The sequence below is a fragment of the Agelaius tricolor genome, unplaced genomic scaffold (genome assembly GCF_023055355.1).
Source record: "Agelaius tricolor isolate 1412-34295 unplaced genomic scaffold, bAgeTri1.0.p SCAF_24, whole genome shotgun sequence".
Taxonomy (NCBI): Eukaryota; Metazoa; Chordata; class Aves; order Passeriformes; family Icteridae; genus Agelaius; species Agelaius tricolor.
The window spans coordinates 4,161,259-4,184,138 of record NW_027269284.1 but is presented as its reverse complement, the minus strand read 5'-3'; the positions used below and the strand labels follow the sequence as shown (position 1 = coordinate 4,184,138).

General features: G+C 44.3%; 1 protein-coding gene across 1 annotated transcript in view; it reads right to left on the bottom strand.

The window, feature by feature from the left end:
- Positions 1 to 11,442: 11,442 nt before the first annotated feature.
- FGFRL1 (fibroblast growth factor receptor like 1) overlaps positions 11,443 to 22,880 on the bottom strand; it is a 169,785-nt gene continuing 158,347 nt past the window's right edge. Inside the window, exons 5-7 of the mRNA XM_071447290.1 lie at positions 22,222 to 22,506; positions 19,448 to 19,801; positions 11,443 to 16,219 (exon numbers count right to left, since the gene is read on the bottom strand). Coding sequence (XP_071303391.1) covers positions 15,807 to 16,219; positions 19,448 to 19,801; positions 22,222 to 22,506 — 1,052 coding nt within the window. The 3' untranslated portion in view covers positions 11,443 to 15,806. The remainder of the gene's footprint in view (positions 16,220 to 19,447; positions 19,802 to 22,221; positions 22,507 to 22,880) is intronic.

Sequence of the window (22,880 nt, the reverse complement as noted above, 5' to 3'; positions counted from 1 at the left end):
CCTGTGACCACTATTGGTTAATAAGGAAACCCAGTGACTTGACCAGTCCTGGTCACTGATCATTCTTCATTGCTGTAATTTTGGATGGTCACAGGACCAGCAAGGTCCCATGAGCAGCAGGAAAATATTTAAAAATGTATCTCTAAAGTCCAACTTGCTTTTTCAGCTCTATATCTTTTCCTTTGCAGAGAGGGGGCATTTCTGGGGATTAGAGCAAAGATGATCTTAAAGGGGAAGGGAGGTTTGAAAGCTAAAAGGAGGTCAGGAACAGAAAGAAATGGCAATTTGGGACTGGTCTGGACCAGAAATACAGGACAACTTGGAATGGTAACCTTACCCTAATCTCCCAGGTAAGAAAAATATCCAGGTTTTACAAGTAATCCCTATTCAGAAATAGAAAAAATAGAGATTTGCAATCAATCTATCCCTACATGTCACTGATGTTCTGAAGCTTAAAATAATAGCCAGTAATCCCAAGTGAGGAAGCAATTAGTAATTATGAGTGCAATATAGAAAACACATGTAAAATAAATCCCAGTTCCTCTCCCCTTTCCTCAGAAATCATTCCCTGAATTTTGGATAGGTGGTTTCTATTAATCAGCCTTCAATAAAGATTTTGAGCAGTAACTGTCAGGATGCCAGTGGATTGCTCTGTTAGATTTGTCTGCATAATTTCCCAGCAAGAGGTTCCCATGCTGCCCTTTGCCATGGCTGCTACAGCTCCCAGCAGTACCTCACAGGATTTCAGTGGTAAAATGCACTGTTCTACAGCATGAGGTGTGCTAAAGGCTGAATGAAATTATTCTCAGAAAGGGGTGGAAAGAGATTTAAATATTTTAAGAAATCCCCAGTGGCGGGCCCATCTGTTTGTAAATAGGAAATTTGGTTATTTGGTGGGCTCTGGGTTTCTATGGGAACCTGATGAACTTGGAGAGACACAACAAAGTGAGGCCCTTCCACTCAGAGCCACAACGTTTTTGGTCCCAAGCACTGCACGGTGCAATAAATACAATATTTCAATGCCAGCAGAGCAGTGATATCATGCAAAGACATGACAGATCACACTTTTCTCATATTAGGAGAGAGGGCTGGAACATGTGAGTATGTGTACAGGAGTCTGTTTGTAATGAAACTGCCATTATGGGGCCCTTGTGTGCTTGCAGTCTCATTTCATCGAGTTAAGAGTGCTCACTTTTCTTAATGCTTGCTTAATGTGTTTACTTAAATATATTTAATATCCCTTTGAGTCCATTTCCATTTACTGATGGAGCTTTTTTAGAGCATCATAGTGGCAAAGCTGAATAAGATACCTGTGAAAAACATCAGAAATTTTTACATATTGAGAGCACTAAGTGTAAGAGGGCAATGTTCAGTGTTTTAATGAAAATAATTAAATGAGAAAAACCTTTGGGACACACTGAAATAAAGCAACCAGACAGGAAGGTAAGAAAATTGTTCTGTGTACCCAAAAGGAAACAGTGAAGAGGGCCAGTTTCTTTTTTTATGATGTTGCTCATTGTGGAAATAAATGATGCCCAGTTTGGGAAAAAAATTTAATAATAGTACAAGATATTGCCCTCTGTGCTCCCAGTTTGCCATCTGACCTCATCAGTATTGTATTCCTGGATGCAAAACAGCTCAGTTTCAAGGAAAATACTGGAGATCTCTCAAGAAACCCTATGACCTGGTAGCTAGGAACTCTCTTAATCTGAAGGAAAGGAAGGTGTGAGAACCCAGGACATTCCTCTGGCTGCCCTGGAGGACTCCAGACCCTGGTAAGGGGCTCAGGGACCTTGGCACAGAGTCAAAAACACCTGTGCCTTTGATTTTAACCCATGGAAACAATTACCAACTTTGTGTGAAGATTAATAAGCCACAAGAGTTTGACTAGAATGATAGTTAATTTGTCACAGATTGAAAAAGTAGAATTTTGGGGATTTAGAATGGGGGTTCAAGAGGCAAGATAGAGGAATCTGAGTGTCCTGTCCTCCTCCTCCTCCTCCTCCTCCTCCTCCTTCTTCTTCTTCATCTTCTTCTTCTTCTTGGCCTCCATCTTCTGCTGTGATGGTGACACTTTTGGGTTGGTTTAGGAGAGAGACAGACTGTCTAACATAGGTGATAGGTATTGGAAAATTATTGTAAATAAAGTACACGGACTTCTTAGTATAAAAAACTAACACTGGCCTGAGGGCAGTCAGTGAGCCTCAACCTGACCTGCCAGACAGACCTCAGCAGGTCAGAGAAAGAATGTAATAGACAAGAGAAAATGAACAACCTTGAGAACCAGAGCTGAGGAATCCTGACTTCTTCGGTCATGAAGCTAAAAGAAAAAAGACTTTTTAATACCTTGGGAGCCATTTCAATCACAAAAACCCAAGAGGAAGGTATAGTGGCCTCAAAGATCACCTAAAATTTGAGGCCTCCTGGCCTCAAAGATCACCTAAAATCTATTTCTCTCTAGATGAAGTCAGTAGCATGCAAGCAGCAGACACTGCAAGGGCAGTGCTGTCCTGGCCATGCTCTGGGAATTTCTCTGGGAAGCTTTGGGTTGGTGTGGAGCTTTGGATAGCACTGGAGCTCCAGCTGGGACATCACCACCTGCTTTCACCACAACAGGTCCTGCTGATCCTGTCTGAGGCCTGCAGGGAATAATGTCCAGAGATTCCTGGCAAATTTCCTGCAGCCATTCTCATTTTCTAGGTCAGTATAAAGGAAAATCCACACTCAGTGACCTGCAGGAAGAGAGGCAGAGGAAGAGGCTAAAAGCCCTAAGGCAGAAATACCAAGAAATTGGGAATCCACCCTTAAATTGCAGAAATGTTGAGGGGATTTTGCACTCACCCCTCCTGTGTTTCCATACTGGGAGTCTGGTTATTTCTGCTGGAGGTATCTCTGTGTTGGAAAAACAGGCTGTGGTGGCAAGGGACACAATGATCTCTTCAGAGGGGTCCCAGCTGCCTTTCCCTGCTCAGTGTCACTCACGCTGCCAGGCCTGGGGAGCCAGTGCTCATGCATGCAAAATCACTCTTTTTAATTTTCTGTTTCTGTAACATGACCTGTTACTGCACTACATCTTCATGAGGCAGAGCTGTCTGGAGAACATCTGTTGCAGTCCCAGCTGTTTGGGTACTTCCTCTGTTTCTGCCCTGTTTCAGATATGTGCAAATCACTGACAGTAAGGCATCCCCCAGTTCCTCCTACAAATCCTGTTTTCTCTGCTCTCACAGGGAGAGGGGGGAAAAAAGAAAAAGAAACTTTGCATGGTTAAATACGAGCTAGATGCTTTATTCTCACCAAATCGCACCAGTGGGGTCATTGTGGACTGACTCATACCAGACAGACAGTAAAAACCATCCCAGTGTTTATTCCCTTTGGAGCCTATATAATTAAAGCTGCCCACCTGCTGCTGAATTTTGCTGTCATTTTTTGATGCTGTGGGCAATGTGATACTCAGTTATTATCATAAACTATGTTAAGCTCTACCCACCATGGGGTTTATGACAACAATCCTTGAGAAAACTGTAATCCTCTGTGCTCAAGTATATCTCCTTGTTATAATGCTTATGATTCTTGGCTTGAGATGATGGCAGATGATGGCCATGAAAGACTTCCAAATATGGGTCCTGGCAACTTGCTCTCTGCCCAGCATGCCTGCCTTAGGTATGTTGGATGAAGCCATTTCCAGCCCTTCTCTTCCAGCCTTGCAGCACAGCCTTCCTTCTTGATCCAGGATGCATGACTGGGAGATTTGACAGCCCCGGGGGAACAGTGCCCCTCACCTCCAACCACACAACCCTGCTGAGGGTCCAGGGGATCCACAGGGACTGCAAGGAGGTGCAGGTGCTGGGGTGTCACCTAAACAGCTCTTGGGCATCTTTGAAAATCCCTTACCTCCCTCCCCTGCCTGCCCACAACATTTGTTTTCATCCCCACACAAGGGAAAACCTCAGGATGCCCGGCTGAAGGTGCTGAGAAAGTCAAGATTTGGAGCAATTCTCAGGACTTTGGAGGGAAAATTTGCAAGGGCTGCAATGTGCAGAGCCCTTCTCTCACACCTCGATTGAGAGTTACAAGCGCCTGATTATCACATAAAAAGGTGTCAAACCCTCTGGGTGTGTTTTAAAAGGAAACACTGATTGAGTTTTCACAGAAAGGTTGGACAGAAGAGCACTCCAGGCTGCCTGCCCCGGGCAGACTCACGGAATTTGGGAGCTTCCAGTTTTGATATTTTGCCTTGGAAAAATGGGAATTATTGACTAGCCTTGCTTATATACTGCACAGGCATTGCCAGAGGCAGGGACCAAAACATGTCTCCAATGCTACACATTTAATCTGCTAAATTTAAAAAAAAACAACCCTGGCTTCTGAGTTCCAAATACTGTGAAATATCCTAGGGACATTGACTGAAAGTATTAGAAATATGACCAGGGGACAGCTTAAATATTTGACAGTCTTGGAAACAACAAAATGGCTTTCCTCATTGACCAGCACTGGTGACACATATATTAACCAGAATAAAATAACTGTAACTTCCTCACTAAATACAACAGGCATAGGCTTTGTCTCTGTAAACTCTCATTCATTGGTTTCTGTAAAATTAAAAAAAGCATCAGCAGCATATCTTTATATTAAATTATTTTTAGTGGAACACACACTGAAGATTTTGGAAATTCATATTTTTCATGACCGTTTTTTAAAATTCTGAGTAGCCAAACATTCAAAATTTAACACATAGTTAGAAAAAAATCCACACCTGGTATACTTGTCCCTGTACTGCTATCTTCAACCACAATCTCAACAATGAAAAACTATCAAGATTAATAATCCAAACATGTTTCCTGGACATCCTGGTCATCCATAATTGTTGGAAGCAACCACTTCTCTTTACTGCCAAAATATTGTCTATCATTTGTTGCCTGATACTCCTGCAGGGACTTAACAGTGTTTAATAAATAATTTCAACCTGCTTGGTAGAATTTCCGTTTAGTGCTAGTTGAAATGTGAATTATTTATCATGATTTTGCCCCCCAGCTTTCTTAAGGACAACACACGGTCTTAGAAGCTTCTGAATGCTCGACATGCATGAGTTGGAACCACACACAACTGAATTTCTCTAGTAGCTATAGGACAAAGGTTTGATGTTGACACATCTTGCAAGTTCCTCCAGGAAGGTACAAATTTCCCCTCACATTTCTCTTGTACATACTTGTCCAGAAAATAAAGGGGAAAAAACCTATATACCAGAGTGCTGATGACAGCAGCTGTCAGAAAGCTGCCAGCTTCTTAAAGGAAATGAGCTTGCCTCCCAAAAAGTCCAGCATAAGAATCCCAGTGACTTCCATGAAGCCAAGTTTAACCCAAACCACTCTGATTGCCTCATCCAGCACCTGGGGAAACAGCTTCACCTTTTAGACAACGTTTTGGAAGAAAAAAGGACAAGCAAAGACCCTGAACACAGTAACAAACTGGCTGTGCCTTCCACTGACTGAGAAACTGAGCTTGGAACTCAGACACAGCCTCCCCAGTGGGGCTTCCAGTATCCCCATTTTACCACCAGCTCTAGTTTGGGGAAATAATTGACCTTCATCTTGCTTTGATACTCCTGATGCTCTGAAATGCAGTAAAACACAAAATCATGGAATTGTTAAACTGGATTAAAGACTCTGAGATCACTGAGTCCAACCATTAATCCAGCACTGCCAAGGCCACCACTAATCCACGTCCCCAAGTGCCACATCTACATGTCTTTGACTTCCAGGGATGGTGAATCCACCACTGCCTTGGGCAGCCTGTTCCAGGGCCTGACCACCCTTTCTGTGAAGAATTTTTCATAATATTGAATCTAAACCTCCGCTTGTGCAACCAGAGGCCATTTCCTTTTGTTCTGTCTCTTGTTCCCTGGGAGAAGAGCCCACAGAGGTCCAGTGATTTCCCAGCATCAAAGCAAGCACTGCTGACATAATGAGGAAGGTGATGGCTTTGGACAGACATTAATTTGGTACATGGATCCAAGTTCAAATTTCTGCTCTTCCTGCTCTATAAAGACCTTTCTATTTATCTGTATTTCAGTTTCTCTTCTATACATTGAGAGTGATTATTGCTATGATTCACAGGGATGTAGAAATTTTTAGTGGTGGAAAAATGTGTGAAGACACTCTGGAAATGGAGAGTTACCATTTGCCTACACAAGGTGTATCATATTTTATCATAAAATTATCTAATTAGTAGGTTATTTCTGAGTGCTATTTTGACATTGATTTGCCCATGTGATTTTCCAACTTTTGGTTTCTGGGTCCATTCCAGCAAAGAGGGAAAATCAGATCAAATGCTGCAGGGACTGGCACTTTAAATGCTGACTGCAGAGTCATGTTTGCACAGAGGCCCCAGCAGCACTGTCAAGGAACCAAAAAACAAGTGCAAACAGAGCTGTGCTGACTTTATGGCCCCTTACAAATCTTTTCTGGCATATGGGAGTATTAGGCCTTAAGAACCAAAATGAGAGAAAAGTGTTTTATCACTTCTCCGTGATAGCGGGCTGAACCTGTCCTTACACGCAGCCTCTACCATGAATGCACTTTTGAAGGGAGTTCCAGATAAACATCAAAACCCTCCTCTTGTGATGTCAAGTGGGAAAGGTCTTTGCTCTCACTGAACCATGGCAGAGGCCAGCTCGGGTTCCCCAGCGGCCCAGGGCTTTGGCCAGCAAACAGCAGCTGGAGCCAAGTGATGAAAGCTGGGTCTGGGACCAGCAGGAGACCCCACCCTGCCCTCCTCTACCCTCTCATCATCTGGTTTTGTTTCTTATTCCTACAGACAGGGAGAGTTCAGGAGACCACCAGCCTCCCAGGTTGCACAACACAGCAGCATAAGGAAAGTCACCTCTATTTGCTGACATCTCTACCAGGTTTGGGGCAAAGAAAACATAAATGGACATTTCACCAGTTTGCTGCATATTTCTGTATGTTTTCCAGCGTTGTATTTCATTGTCAAAGCCAGGTTTATCCTTCTGTTTCATGGAACCTGGGTAGCAAACTCAGCTTATCTTGTTGACTTTAGTGGAAGAGGAAACAACATTGAGAGTCTTCTCCACCCAGTAACCAAACCACCTTTGGAAGTGCCTGTTTCTCTTCCCTGCTTTAGGAAGCTTATGATTACTCTGTTGTTAATTTCACCAAGTCACTTAAGAAAAAAAGTTGAATCTAAATTTTAAAACATCCTTCCTTGTCTTGCAAGCTAGGCAAAACATGAACATACTTTAAATGAAAGATGTTCTGCAGTGATGGGCCCAAGAGAAATTGCCTGTTACACAGTGGGCACTGGGGGCTCTAGTTGACCCTGGGTCTGAGCCCTCACAGGTTCTCCAGCTGCCTCCTGGCATCCAACACGTGTGGAGTGGCCAAAGCCTTGACTTGTCCTGGAAACCTCTGGTGACATGACACCCCTCCCTACCTTTTTGTAATTGCCCTTCCCTACCATTGATGACTCCTCTTTTCACATTCACCTGCTGTCTCAGACAGCATTAGTGAATATATTACTGTATTCAATTTTCAATATTAATAAAATTAATATTGGGTTGAACCTCTTCTTACATGCAGGATAACATTAATATTGAAGTTAAAAGTAAAAATTTGTCTTAAACCCCTACCCAGGTCCTCATTAGTATTTCAATCCGAGCTCCTATTGGTTCCAGGATCTGGACCTCCATCCTTATCTCTCTGATTAAATCATTAGCTTTAAAACCCTTCACAATTTTCAACCCAATAATAAAGCACAGAAAAAAGCGGCTGTAAGCTTCATGAATATTTATTTTTTCAGCAAAGAAGGAGCAAGTTGACCCAACAGCTTTTCTAACTGATTGTCTGCAGCACAAGGAAGCTATGGCCACGTTAAGGCAAGCAGTAGTAGTTTATTGTTTTAGTAGACACTTCTTTTTCCTTCCTTTTGAATAAATACACCGTGGGGTCTGGGAGGACGTGTGCCAAGAGCATTACTGGGCGCAGCAACAGCGAACAAAGCGCAATCCTAATCATAACAGAGCGAGCAAGTATTGTTACAAATGTTCTCTTTGGTATGGAAATGAGCCAGGGGTAATAAAAACACCATAAAAATGTCAAAATGACCGATCACCGTGAAGCGCTCGCCTTTTTATAACCAAAACTTGCCATGAACTTAGGAAAAATCCTGCCTTAAGAGAGATGCCATTTTTACTTAATGTCATTGCTCGACTTCTTCTCACTTCGCTGCACAGTTAAAGGATTGCAGAAGAGAACAACTTCAGAAGGGCATCAGTAAAGTCCTGATTGATATTAAATGGCATTCAAGCACTATGGTGGGCTCTGGATGGGAGCAAACTGTTAACCAGGGCATTAACATTAACACTGCTACTGCCTCTTTATGAGAACATGGGGCATATTTAGGTGCTAATTGTTTGGACAGCATCAATAACACATAATGCTTAATAAGATACAAATGAAGAGCTGTGTAACTCGTGTAATTCCATCAGAAAACACTCAGGAACAGCAGCTTGACTTTAATTACTCAGATCAAAGGAAAAAGGCATTTTGAAGTCTGGTCTAAAATGTTATTTATTACTCCTTTCACTAAAGCATAGATCAGCTCGGATAGAAATAGCACTTTGGACTGGATTTGCTTAGTGAAAATAGGGAAAAAAAGAATATTCATTGCTTTGTTGATGCATATTGGGGGATATGTTAAATCCTAATTACATCAGACTGAAAGAAAGGAAAAGAAAAAAGTAGGAAAGAAAAAAAGCATAAGCTAAAATGAGGACAAATAAAGGTCATAGCTCCATATATTGCTCACAAAGATCTGAAGCTGGTAAACACACACAAAATGTAAAATGGGCATTCTCTTTTCTCCAGACTCCACTCCATAAACAGACAATATATATGAGCCACCTAACAGTCAATATAACACCAGTATTTTAAATGTGGTTTTATCAGCCATTATTTCCTATTTTCAGCTACAGTAATCCACATTTTTGGTGCTGGAACTTGCTTGTGGCTTTTTTACATTTGTAGCAAACTTTTAAAAGCTGAGAATCTTGGGCAAAGAAATGCTCTGCTGATAAGAAAAGGTGAAGAGAAAGTCTATGCCTACAGCTCCCTTCTTAGTAGCATTTTCTGCCAGGTCCAGAATATAGAACTGACCTGGCAGGTGGATGCATCCCAGGACATTTGGATTTCAGACCCTAACCCATCCCAGAACACTTGGATCATAGATTCACAGCATGGAGTGGGTTGGAAGGGACCTTTAAAGGTCATTTAGTCCCATCTCCTACAATGACAGGGACATCAACTTGATCAGGTTGCTCAGAGCCTTATCCAACCTGGCCTTGAATGCTTCCAGGGATGGGGCACCCACCACCTCTCTGGTGTTTCACCATTCTCATTGTAAAAGAATTTTTTCCTTATGTCTAATTTGAGATTTAAAGATTTTAAGGGCAATAAGTAACTGGAAGATACTAATTGGTTGGTGGTCTCGAATTTTTCTCAGCAGTTTGGTTCTGTGTCTTGGTGCTCTCTGCATTTACAGGATCATCAGGGTTGGAAGAGAACCTCAAGATCATCCAGTTCCACTGTCAAACCAGCACCACCATAATCACCCCTAAACCGTCTCCCTAAGAGCCACATCCAGTCACCTCTTGAACATTTCCTGAAACAGTGGCTCCACTACCTCCCTGGAAAACTTACTCCAGTGCCTAACCACTCTTTCAGTGAAAAAAGTTTTCCAACTATTGCATCTGAACTTCCACTGTTGCAGTTTAAGGCCATTTCCTCTCACCCTCTCAACCCTCACCTCACTACATCTTCCTTCCAGGTGGCTGTGGAGAGCAATGAGGTTCCCCCAAGCCAGGCTCCTCTTCTCCAAACTAAACCTGGTCATCAAAGGACATGTGGGATGACAGATTCTAACCCACCCCAACACACTGGATGACAGCCCCAAGCCATGCCAGCACATTGGAAAGACAGACCCTACAATGCAGGGGTGTGAGCGCACACAGGGTCGCGCTGTTGCTCGCACAAAGGGCAGTAAATGTGGGTGCAGAGCCCCACTTTGTGTAAATAATGTCATGGCTGCAGCACTGAGCTGGGAAGGGCTGGGATCATCCAGCCTGGAGGCAGCTGGAGCTGGGTGAGCAGCCTGCCTGTGCAGCCCTGTGCCTGTGGTCACTCATGGTGCTCACTGCCAGCAGCACAGCCAGCTGCAGGGACAAGCTCTGCCATCTCCTTCTCTCTGCAGCTCAGCTGTGTTTCCTTAGGGCCAGAAGGCACCACTAGATGACCTCATTTGGGCTCCATGAATCCCTTTATCCCAGTAACATTCCCAAAATCTTGCATTCAGCCGCACGCTGTCCACAAAGCACCCAGCCTTGAAGATTTTGAGATGCAGTGTTTACCTCTTCCTTGGCTAGCTCCTTCCAAAGAGTGTGCATTTCCCATTTATGTGGGTCTGGCTTCACACTGGGGCCATTAATTTCTGCCCCATCTTTTTCTGCCAATGGCCCAGCTAGGGAAAAGATGTAAAAACCTGGGAATGGCTCCATGTGTCTGACTGATTTCCCACTGGACATTGCAGGGATTTTTTTTTTTCCCACTGGCATCTCTGAGAGCTGGAACAAGCTCTATATGGGTAATAATTCCATGATTGTAAGGATCTTTTCCAATGATTCCATGTTAATCACCAGCTTTGAGCAATTTGGAGTCCTGGGAATGCTCAAAGTTCCTCATGTAGGCAGAGGTGCTGCCCAGGTAGGAAAGCCATGGTAAATTCCCCATTAATATCTGACCACCTCCCAGGGTTTGCTCACCTCTGCATCTTCTCCAGGTCTTTATTCCAATATTTCAAACCTCCCAAGAGTTTCAGACACCCACAGAAATGGAGTCAACAGAGAAATATTTCCTCTTTCCTACCCCAAGTGTGCAATTTCTGCACAGGGATTTTGGGGTCAGAGGCCCAGGTCAGGTCAGGATGAAGCTTGGGTGAGGGCCAGCTTTTCTGAACTTCAGATGCCTTGGCTTGGACATTTACTGTCCCTGGAGTGAGCAGTGAGACACTCACAGGTTTGCCTCAAAAGAGGTGGAGGCGCTGAGCTTGACCTTGAAATCTCTGGTCCACTCCAGGTACTCCAAAATTCCATCTTGCTAATTAAAATTTGGCTCCTAGTGCAGTTATAGCATTTGGCTCTAGAGGTAAACACATTAAAACTGCCCTTTTCCACTAAAACCCAGAAATCTTTCCCAAATAATTAAAAAAATAATGCCTCTGGCTTGATTCACAGAACCTACACAAAATATCAGACCAAGCTGTGGCACACAGGTAACTTTACAATTCTGTTTGCCCTGCCAGCACACACTCCTGATGTGTGCTAACACACACACAGCCACACTCCCCTTCCAAACACAGAACTCTTAAAACATATTAACACAATTCCAGGCTTTTATTCCTTTTTTTCTGCAACTTTTATTACAAAGCCACAGACACACTGTGCCATTCTGTCTCCTTTGATGTGTTCAGTTATTGTATTTGTCACCAAATGAAAACCACAGAACACTTTTTATCTTCAATGTCTGATAAGTTTCCAGTTTGAAAGGGGCTGACCACAGAAAGATTGTCCATACAAAGTCAAAAAATGCACAAACCGGTAGGTAAAGCAATGTTTGATCTGTAATGCAAATAAAATTAACAAAGATAGTGAGTTTTAAGCCTAAAATTCCTTTGATCTTTGAAGCTCCATGGTTTTAAAAGTACAACTGCCTTCTGTATCACAGCCTGGTATGTACATCTATATGCCTATATGCATACAAAGACATAAAATGAAAAATCTTCTGTGTTCAACATAGGGTCAGTTACCACAAACAAGACAATGGTTTTCTTTGAACACCCTCTGTTTAGGAATGAAGATGCATCCAAATCTTTTCCCACTGAATAAAATACATATTCACACACAAGTGTGACCTGGTTGAATTTATTTAAACTATGGAAGACTTTGCAATATATGCAAGGCACAATCAAGCCCTAAAATTCAATGGCATGCGGTAGGGCTTGGGACAGAGTGACTCAGAAAAGGTCTTAGAGGTACCTTGTGAAGGAAAAATAATTCCTCAAAAATGTGAAATCCACCCAGGCACAGCAAGCCAGTGCAAGGCCCAGACAAAAACCACAGCTCCTCCTAAACAGGGCATGTGATGATATTTCCCTGGGGGAAAATCTCACACCATTTCTGGTGGTCAGGATGGAGCAGATAGCCAAGGCAGGATGAAATCCCCATGCTTTCTGCAAATCAAGACCTTTATAGCATCTCTCATGGTGCACCCAAAACCAGAGCTGCATTCCCAGTGCCACAGTCGAGAGCTGCAGCTGCCCTGGGCTGATGCATTGCCCACACAGGGTAGTTTAATGCAACATTTGCCTTTGGAGAGCTCTGTCAGCAGCACTAGAGATTTATCTTTGCAGGGCAGGAAGAAGCCACTCCTTCCACTTGAGCCATCTGACCAAATGTAAAGTTTTTGCCTGCGTGATGCAGCACTACGGAGCTGGGTCACTAAGGGCAGGTGGAGAGTGCTACACAGAGCCTGGAATCCTGTGCTGCATGGGAAATGCAGGAGTGCTGCTCTTAACCCACCAAACCCTCTCTGAGGCTCAGGGACAGAGCTGCCATTTGAACTGGTGCCATTAGAAAAACTCTCAGGGTTTGCTTAGGGCTGAACCCCACAAGCCCAGTGCTCACCTCTGGGGCTGGTGTTGGTGCTGCCCACAGAGCATGGGTCAGAAGTGTCTCCTTGCTACAACACTGGCCCAGAGAGCAGAGAAGGACCATGGGCCTACAGGGGAATCCTGCCCTTTGCCATGCCCCCAGTGCTGCTGGAACGTGCAGGAGTTTGGGACACACCACGGTGTAATAAGTGGCTTCCTATGGGCACAAGATATGAGATCTAGATTTTAGTATCTCTCATGGAAACATACACTTACTGTCTTCTTGAAATAAAAGGCAATGCCCTTAGTGTATAGAGGCTTATTTATTTATTTTTTAAAATTAAATGACTCAGTATACTTCAGCCATTAAGAACTCCTGCCTAAATCATGCCTAATATCCATGCCTTATACCAGTGCTCACACTTAAGCTCCTCTCAAGCTCACTCTAAAGCTGAGAGGATGCATATAAAGATATCCTTAATCTGAATTTTAGGGATTTAATAAATTTTTTTGAACCCTCCTGCTGAAAAATATAGTTATCAATGGGTTGCTTTATTACAACCTCTACAAGAGGACCATCATGAGGGATGGTCTTCCTCTAGGGGTTATTACATGGATAACCTCCTCCTAAGGCAAGAAAGGGACTTTTTGGAGCAGAATGTATTGGTGAAGAAAGCAGGAGCTGATTCAGTGTTTCACTGAATCAGGGCCCCATCTCAGCACCACGGTTGAGCAAACAGGGAACTGTTTGGTTTGATGGTGATTCAAACAAACCACCAGAAAAAAATCACCGCGGGTCAACACAGAGCAAATACCTCCACAAATGTTCAGAGAAAAGCAAAGCCTAAAGCACAGCTTTGTTTCAGATTAAATAAAGTGTTTCACTTTTAAAGGGAGCAGCTGGTTTGGTGAGGATCTCTTTCATGGAACAGGCTTGAGAAGGAAGTGACTCCAAACTTAAAAATTAGCATGTTTCAAATTTTCTTCTTCTTTTTTTTTTTTTTAAACCATCAAACTCCAAATGAAAGTAAGAGAAACACTCGCATCATTGCTGAACCTGCCTTCTCCAAAGACAATGTTGGCCCCTGAAGAGCTGGGTGCCTCTCTGTGATGTGCAGCAGAAGGAAGGTTCAAGCCCCACTGAAGGGGAGCAGCTCCTGTGTTCTCTCCTCACTGTGCCCAGCTCACCCTCCACTGGCTCTTAAAGCAGCTGCAGCTACAAATTAAGTGTTTCACCTCCATTTCATGATTTCCCCTTCCAAGCACCCTGAGGCCAAAGTTCCTTTTACAGCCTCACAAGTTATTATGCTTTGATTTACAAAATTTTATTTAAAAAAACCCAAACCAACAAACCACTGCAGGTCTGGGCTTAAAAAACTAATGAATCATCCTCCCCACACCCCCCAGAAATGCATAGTGAAACAGCTTTCCCTGTGAGAGAAGAACTCTGCTGCTGGAGATGGCTGGGGCCCATGAGGAGTGATCTGGGCACTGCAGACCCTCACAGTCAGAACACAGACAGTGGAAAAGGTCAGTTTCTGACAGACAGGATGGCACCAGCAGCACCTGAGGTGACAGGAGATGACACCTGGCTAGTGTGAAAAGGCATAGAGACAGGTGGCCTCCAGGTTAGGAGAAGCACAGTTGGTCACAAGCTACATCAAGTGTGTTCTGAGCATGGCATCTACAGAACCTGAAAAAAAACCTCTTTATTTTCTTTGATCAAAAATACATATAGAAATGCCTGTTTCGAGGAAAATATCATACATTTTTTTTTCTTGTTTAACAAAATAAATTAAATATACATGACTTCTGTTTAAACTCTATATAGAATTACAAAGGTTTTATATTTTGCAATTGGATTCATTCCCAGTCCATATAGGTATTTAATATGGTCCTTATTTATTTTCTCTTCTTTCTGTTTTTACTGTTGTTTGAACTGCAATGCTTTATCACTTACGAAGTGATATCTGAGGGGAGGGGACAACCACACACAACCTAGGTGGATATTTCTCAAATGCAATTTTTTCCTACAAGATTATTTCACTCTCTTTGCTTCTTACTATTTCTTCTAATGCTCTCATGTATTTTGCATTGATGCAGAAAATCCAGTAGCTTGTCACTCTAAGCCATCAGAGAAGGACAGTGTGTTTTGCTTTCTTCACCATCAGCAGTTCAATTATTATTATTAATTATTATTATTTCTTAAATATAAATATAAAGGTGTTCTGTACAATGTTCCTTTTTCCTTCTTTCCTTTTTCCTGGCAGTGGCACTGAGTCCTAGGACCAGAGGAGTGGAGCTGATCTGGAGAACATCCCATGGGAAATAAGATGCCTTCACCTTGCAGAAACTGAACCAACCAGCTTGCTTAGCTGATTGTGCTGACCACGACTGAGAAGCACGTGGCATTTCACCTTGTGAACAGGAATTGGTTTATTCAGACCCTCTTGTGTTGTTTTATTTCCCTGGAAGAGATGAATGGGTTATGTCTCCTGGTGCTTTGGCACTAAACCTCAGGTAGGTCAGAGCTTGAGTCACTCAGAGCAGGAGAGGCCTGGGGGCTTCCCACCAAAACAAGTGATGCCCAGCAGGCATCCAGGCCCAGCCAGGAAAGCACCACACACACCTCTTGCTCTACCTGCTCCCTCCAGTAACACAAGGAAGGAGCTGGTGGTTCACATCCCTGTGTCCCATCTCACTTGTTGCCACTTTGATTAAAATATCCAGGAAGGCTCTGCTGCTGGAGACAGCTGCCTCTCTGCTGTGAATTGGAGTTCCTTCATTATTCCTCAGCTACATCCTGATTGCAATAATTAAAAAAAAAATCTCTTTTCTCTCTGTGTCTTTCTCTATTATATATATATTTATATAGATAGATATAGATATATACACATATATATATACACACATACACACACGCATATACAATTATATATATATGTATATATATATATTTAAAATTACATATATAACCTTTTCTGTCTGCTTTGCCTGTTGCTGGCAGTGCTGAGCTGACTCGGAGCAGTCTCTGCTGAGGTACCACGAGGAGAAAAGCCCAAAGGAGCCGCTGTCCACGGGGCCAGCCCTCAGCACTGGTACTGGATGTGCTGGTGCTGGTGCACTTTGCCCTCCACGTGCGAGTGGGTGTGGGTGTGGATGTCCGTGTAAATCTTTGGGTACATTTTGGAGGCCATGGCAGGGGCCAGGCCGGGCCCCTGGGACAGTAAATGCTGCTGCTGGGCCACGTACTCCTCGTAGTTGATGGAGGAGATGCAGTCCTTGTCGGGGAGCTGGGGCACGCAGGCGCGGTCGCGGGGCGGCGGGCGGTGCGCGGCGGCGGCGGTGGCCGGGGGCGAGCACGGCTTCTTCTTGGACTGGCACAGCCACAGCAGGATGGTCCCAAAGATGAAGACAGCCCCGGCTGGGATGCCGATGATGACGGGCCAGGGCAGGCTGCTGGCAGAGGAAGGGGGCACAGGTGCGCTGGGAGGCTTGGGATCTGGGCAGGGAGAGACAGAGAGAGTTAATGGAATGCAGGCAGAGTGGGTTCCAAACACGTCACACTTGGGCTGGCTGCTGGACAGACTGTCTGGCAACTCTGCCAGACCAAGGAGCAAGGGAGAAATCAAGCCAGCGCAGGATGTTTGGTAACTGCTTTGCTTTTCAGCCCTCCTGGAAGGACAAGCAACTCATTTTCTCTGGTTTAGGGGTCAGGAGGGGAGTCTTTGGGGGATTTTATAACTCTCTTATCCAAGTTTTAATGGATGCACACTAGAGCCAGCCTGAGAGAGTTTCCTAACGCTCTCACTGTGACAGACTGGGCTTTGCTGCCCAGACTGAAGGACACAACACAGGACATGTCAGTAAAATGCCATTGTCACCAGCCCAGGTTGCACAGAGCCACAGCATGCTGCCCACACACCTCTGCCAGGTGTAGCTCTGCCTGCAAGGGCTTCAGACACTCTCTAGAAATCCTGTCTAGCAATCCTGGAGCTACCCAGCAGTGCTCCACCATGGCAGGGAGAATGAATGTGGGGTTTTGAAGGTGTTGGCTTGACTTTCTTGTGTGGTTGGGGGGAAGGCTGAAGGATGGGAGAAATGTAGGGGAGCTGGTGGCCCCTCCTTGGTTCCCAAGCCATGGAGAACTAAAAGTTCATTCAGCATTGAAGTGTGTCCCCAGCTTCCTACCCCAAATGGGCTCTACCTCCACCAGTCTCTTTGGAGCTGCTGCTGGCTTTTCAAGGGCACTAAATTCAGCTACTGGAGGAGATAAGATGCTTTGGACATAATCTTTCACAACTACCTCCTCCTTTATCTCTCTGCAGTTGGCAGTCAGTGGCTATCCCTGGATAGCCACTCCAGTTTCTCACCCTGATCTCCTCATTTATAGACCCAAAAGGAGCCCTGGGGTAGGATTCTAGCTGTGAAAATCCTTGTCTAGATAGCTACCAGCTGGAATATCCAATGTCTTGAAACATACCCAGGCACAGAATTCAGCTTGCAGGGAGACACCCAGAAAACTTCCAAAACCACAGGCCATTCTAATCATTCAATATGTTATATTCAAACATCTATCACTTAACTTTCAAGCTAAACTTCTTTAAGACACTAATGTCTTTTTCTCTCCTTGACAAATAATCCTATGGGTAGCTTGAAATGTTAAATATATACCATGTGGTCTCTTTGAAGTTAGGAGGACCTATACTTTGACCTTAATAGATGAAATTTTGATTCACCAACTCTGGAAATTACAGGATAATCTAGGCTAGAAGGCGACTCTGGTCCAGCCCCCTGTTAAAAACATGACATGATCAGAGAGCTGACCCATCAGCTGACCACAGAAAACAGAAGTCTCCATGCTGGTTGGCAGAAATCCTATGCTGGGCTGAAAAGAAAGTGTTTTGATATTCATCCACGTTCCTCAGAGCTGTCAATGTCAAATCTGGTAGATTTACAAGCAAAATGGTCTTTTTAAAGTCATGGCTTTAAAACCACATCTTTGCATCTTAGGGCAAGCTGGGTTCTCCTTCTCCATCACTGCCAATATCAACAGCCCTGCAGGCTCTGGTTCTGGCACGAGGCCTCACTATAGTCCCATTTAAATCCATGGAAAGTCTCCCCCTGATTTCAGTGGGAGCTGGATCAGACTCTCATAGGTCAGAAACTCCCAGAGGCTTTGAGTTCTATCCCACCCATGCTGCTTTTTCCTTGGTATTTACAGGCCTTTCAGTAGTTCTAAATCCAAAATGTTTATCAGGGTAGAACTGCACAGTCAGCAGACAAAGGAGCAAATGACCAGGCAAGGATGGTGTGTCTCAAACACAAATGATACAGTCTCAGCTGGATGTGGCCACCAGCTCTGAGGCCTGGGGAGGGAAGGCAGCAGCTGTGTACAGGGGCCCCAGGGGACCATTGGATAAAAATTTAACTAATCAATCATTCTGTTTTTCACACTCATTCATTTCATTTCTTTGTGACCCAGACAGTTTTTATTCTTCCCTCATTTTATGGGCCTGTATCATTGTTTCCTTTTACCAGTAAAAGCAATATAAATAAGGGCAAGAGAAAGGAGGAATTTTAGGGAATGAGGTTGCAAACTGTGCTGTTACTCAGTTCCCCTCTCCCATCCTGCAGCCTATCACTGAAGTGATTTAGTGTCTGCAACTGCAGTATCTTTTCTCAGCTTGCTCCTCTTTCATACAGGAGTAGATAATTCAATTTATGTCACCTGGATGACTGAGAGGGGCCTCAACAATGTCTATAAGTATCAGCAAGGAGGTGTCAGAGCATGGACCAGGCTCTGCTCCATGATGCTGAGCAATAGGAGACAAAGAAAGGCAGAAACTGATGCCCAGGAAGTTCTGGGCCTGAACATGAGGAAGAACTCCTTTACTGTGCAGTGACTGAGCACTGAACAGATTGCCCAGAGAGGTGCGGAGTCTCCCTCACTGGAGATATTCCAGAACCATCCTGACACAATCCTGTGCCACATGTTCTGGACTGACCCTGCTTGAGCAGGGAGGTTGGACCAGATGACCACTGTGGTCCCTTCCAATCTGACCCATTCTGTGGTTACTCCCCACAAAGGGAGAAAAGGAAATACCATCAACAGGATTTCAGCAGGGACTGATTTAAATCAGGGCTGATTTAGTCTCCCATTGATTCTTATTAGAACTGGGCTAGCCTAAATCAGCACAGCATCACAGAGAGCCAATGGGAACAGCAGCTGAATGAATAAATACCATGATGTCACAGACATATTTTATGAAAAATCCTTTCATTGGGATCTTTTCTCCTGAGAAACTGAGAGGGCTCAGAAACGAAATGTAAACAATAATTATCTGCTGCTGTGGAATGCAACAGGTGCATCTTTGATTGGTTCCATGTGGTTGTTTTTAATTAATGGCCAATCACAGTCCAGCTGTCTTGGACTCTCTGATCAGTCACAAGATTTTATTATCATTCCATTCTTTTCTATTCCTTGCTAGCCTTCTGATGAAATCCTTTCTTCTATTCTTTTAGTATAGTTTTAATATATCATTTTCTTTTAATATAATATATATAATAAAATAATAAGTTGGCCTTCTGGAACATGGAGTCAAGAATCTCATCTCTTCCCTCGTCCTGGGACCCCTGTGAACACCACCACCACATTTGGTGAGCCCCGAGTGAGGAACATTGCCACAGCATGGCACAGAAGACTGATAACAGAGGCGGGGAAACTCACCAGGCAGGACTGTGAGAAAAGCGCTCCGGAAGCTGTAGCCCATGGTGTTTGCCCCGAGGCAAATGTACATCCCTGCATCCTCCTCCTTGGCCCGAGTAATCATCAGTTTGTTCAGGTAGGAACCATCTGGGCGGGACCAGACCTCCCCCGTGGGCAGCACGACGAACTTCTGCCCCCCGACGTCGATGGTGGAGTTGTACTTGCTCTCTGTGCCGTACTCCACCCTCTTCAGCCACTGGATGACCGGCTTGACGTCGCTGCGCACTTTGCACTGGAAGGACGTGGTGCCGCCGTAGTCCACCGTGGTGTTGACGGGGTGAGTCCCTGTCAGGATGGGCTTGGACCTCGTCCTCTCTGCACACAAACACAGGGAGCTCCATGGGCAAAGGGGTTTGCCAGCCTCAGTAACTTGCAGTTGCAGAAACATGGGGGAAAGGTGTAGGAGGAGGGATGCAAAATCATAGTCTAGTCCAACTCCCTGCCCCAAGGCAGGCTGAGATTTCTGCAAACTTCTCCTGATACACAATTTGCCAGCCTCTTGCCAAAGCCTCCAATGGCAGATGTTCTCCAAACAACTCCTCCATTGTCTGAGGCTTTAGCAAGTCTGTTCTCATGCTCAACCTGAATCTTCCTGTTTATAACAAAGAAGTTGCTTTTCTACCTGCATCAGACCTGGAGAAAAGGATGGTTTCCCTCTGAGCCCTCATATTTTGGAAGAGCTTCACAAGACCATCCTTTCCAGCACGATCGTAAGTCTAAGGTTGTGTCAACACCACATAAAGTGAAAGGAAAAATGTACGCCTCCTTCTGAGGAATGTTTGGATCTTTTTTAGTGTTAGGATCAGATAAATCAGTCACAGTTTCCAGACAAGGAGGTAATGCAAACCTCTATCCTAGGCACAGGAGAAATTATGGTATCACAGTGGGTGGTAACTGCTGGTAATCATCAACTCCTTTTGATGGCAAACACTGTTGGATTGAGCATGTAACAAAACAGCTCCCACCAGCACTGGCTTTGGAGTGAAAGGAAGAAACAATGGACCCTCTTTCAAAAACTCGGGATACTTTCAAGATTGAGGGCTCTAAAGATGTGCTTAGGAAACAAAAATACCACAGTAGTCTCCGTAGGCTTTGCCTTTGGACTGTGAGCAACAATCACAGCCGGGGAGACTGAGACTCAGATAAGCAGGACTTAGGAGTGGAGGCTCAGGGGAGGGGAAAGAAAGGAGGAAATTGAATAAAACCTGTAATGCTCCACAGAATGATGTTAAAAATAGAAAGATGTCTGAAAACTGCTTAATGCCCTTATCTCCTTGACTCTGGTTCCAGCTTTGGTTACTGTTTTCACTCCTAGCCAGCAAAAGCTAATGAAAACAAAGGTTACATACATCTTTAAGTTGATAAAAACCAAGATAAACAGGGACACAGAAAGGGGTTTGTTCCTGGTGCTGTCTGGTTTTGATGAAGTGAAAATGCCACAGCTGCCATTAGGATGGGGCTTGATTCATTTCCCTGCCTCTGCTCCTGGTTTTAGTGTAAACACATGTTTTTACTGTCTCCACACAGCTGCATCTTTATCAATCCCAGATGTCCAGCAGGTTTGTGCCTTCAGAGCCCAACAGAGCTTCCCACATGTGCTTTTAATTCCTGTGATTCTAGGGAAAGGACTTATCAGAGAACAGATCTTTACCTTTAGGAACAATCTTTTACACTGGGATAAACTTTCTCATGCTAAAATGTATGCACAGACAAACAACATGATTTCCAAGTGGCTGGAACTAGCCCTCCATGCCCCTGCTCCTCATTATTGAAGGCTATTCAATCTTCCCTCCACTCAGCTCATCTTCTCTTTCTTGAGTTGGCTACTCTGTAATCATTTCCATGACAACTTATGATGATGTCATAGGCAGAGCACAATGATTTAAGAATAAGAGCTCTTCTCTGGTAAACTTAGGAAGGATTTGAGTATAATTATCCTCAGCAATAATAGGGGAAACAGAAGATTAGAGAGCAAGATTCAGAATAGCTAGATAGTAAGAAGAGCAATTTACCTCACCACAATGCAGGGTAATCCCCCACAGCTCATCTTCTGAGGATTGAATCTTTAAAGCTATGTAGGCATCTAAAGATACAGACAGGATCCTGGTGGATGTTTTTAAGGTTTGGGTTTTTTTTTTTTTGTAATTAATTTCTACCTGCCTGGACCTTCAGATGACCAAACCTTTTTTAGAATCTGTCCCTAAAGCCTTGTCTGGCTAGTCACTCTAATCATAATATTTCTTGTTTTTCAAGTTTCCCTTTGGAAACTTCTCAACTAAATTTAAAATTGACTGGTTTCCCCCATTCTGACATACTAATCTGGGCTATCCTAGATATTTCCCTCCCTCCCCCATGGTACTTGAAAGGACTTTCTCTGTTAGTTCTCTGTCTGTCCTTGAATTGATTCTCTTGTGGAAGACTGAACTGGGCATGACTTTCACCATGCAGGTGCCTGTGGAGATGATTGTTTCCCAAGTACCTCTCCTTATTTCATCTCCTCAATTGTCTTCTTGCTACTCTGTCTTGCCCAGGTTTCAGATTCATTCTAGAGTTCCAGCAGTGTTTTTTCTAATGCTTTTAGCACTTCCCCATTTCCATGTCCAGACATCAGTATCTACAAGGAGGTGTCAGAGCATGGACCAGGCTCTGCTTCCTTGCCTCCCCACACTGTCTTGACTGAGCCAGTCCCTTTCTCAAAGGCCCCTCTCTGCTCTCCCTCCCAGAGCTGCACTTACGGATCACTTCGACTTTGTACGTCGCGTTGATTTCTCCAACTTTGTTAAACACCCTGCAGGTGTACTTCCCGCTGTCCTCTGGCTTCAGGTTCTTCAGGTTCAACGTCCACTTCTTCTTCTTGTTCTCCCCAATCTCCTGGGGCGTGAGGGGCTTGTTGTCCTTCAGCCAGGTGATGTCAGGCCTGGGGTTGCCGCTGGCCACGCACTTGAGGCGGATGGAGCTGCCGACGGGGCGGGCGATCACTCTGCGTCTCATCTTGGCAGGCTGGGTGAACCTGGGCCGGGCTGCAAAGGCATCAGAATGGACTGAGGTGAGCACAGGGCGTGAGCAGAGAAGGAAACTCGTTATGTCTTATGGCCAAATTTGCTTGAGAGGCAGCCCTATACATGCCAGTGTATGCTCTCCCTCATATCAGCTCAAACTGTTTTCCTTAGAAGGGATCCACAACCCATCCAATGCATTTGAATGTCCACTGGACTGCTCTGTCATTAACCTTCTGCATAGCACAGTCCCAGAATTTCTGTGTCTGTAAGGCAATTGCACCAGACCATCTCACAAAATAATACCAAAATCACACTATTGCAGCTGAAGGCAAAATGCAGCCCCATAATCACACTGTAATTGTTACCATATTCCACAAACTCCTTGGCCAAGACCA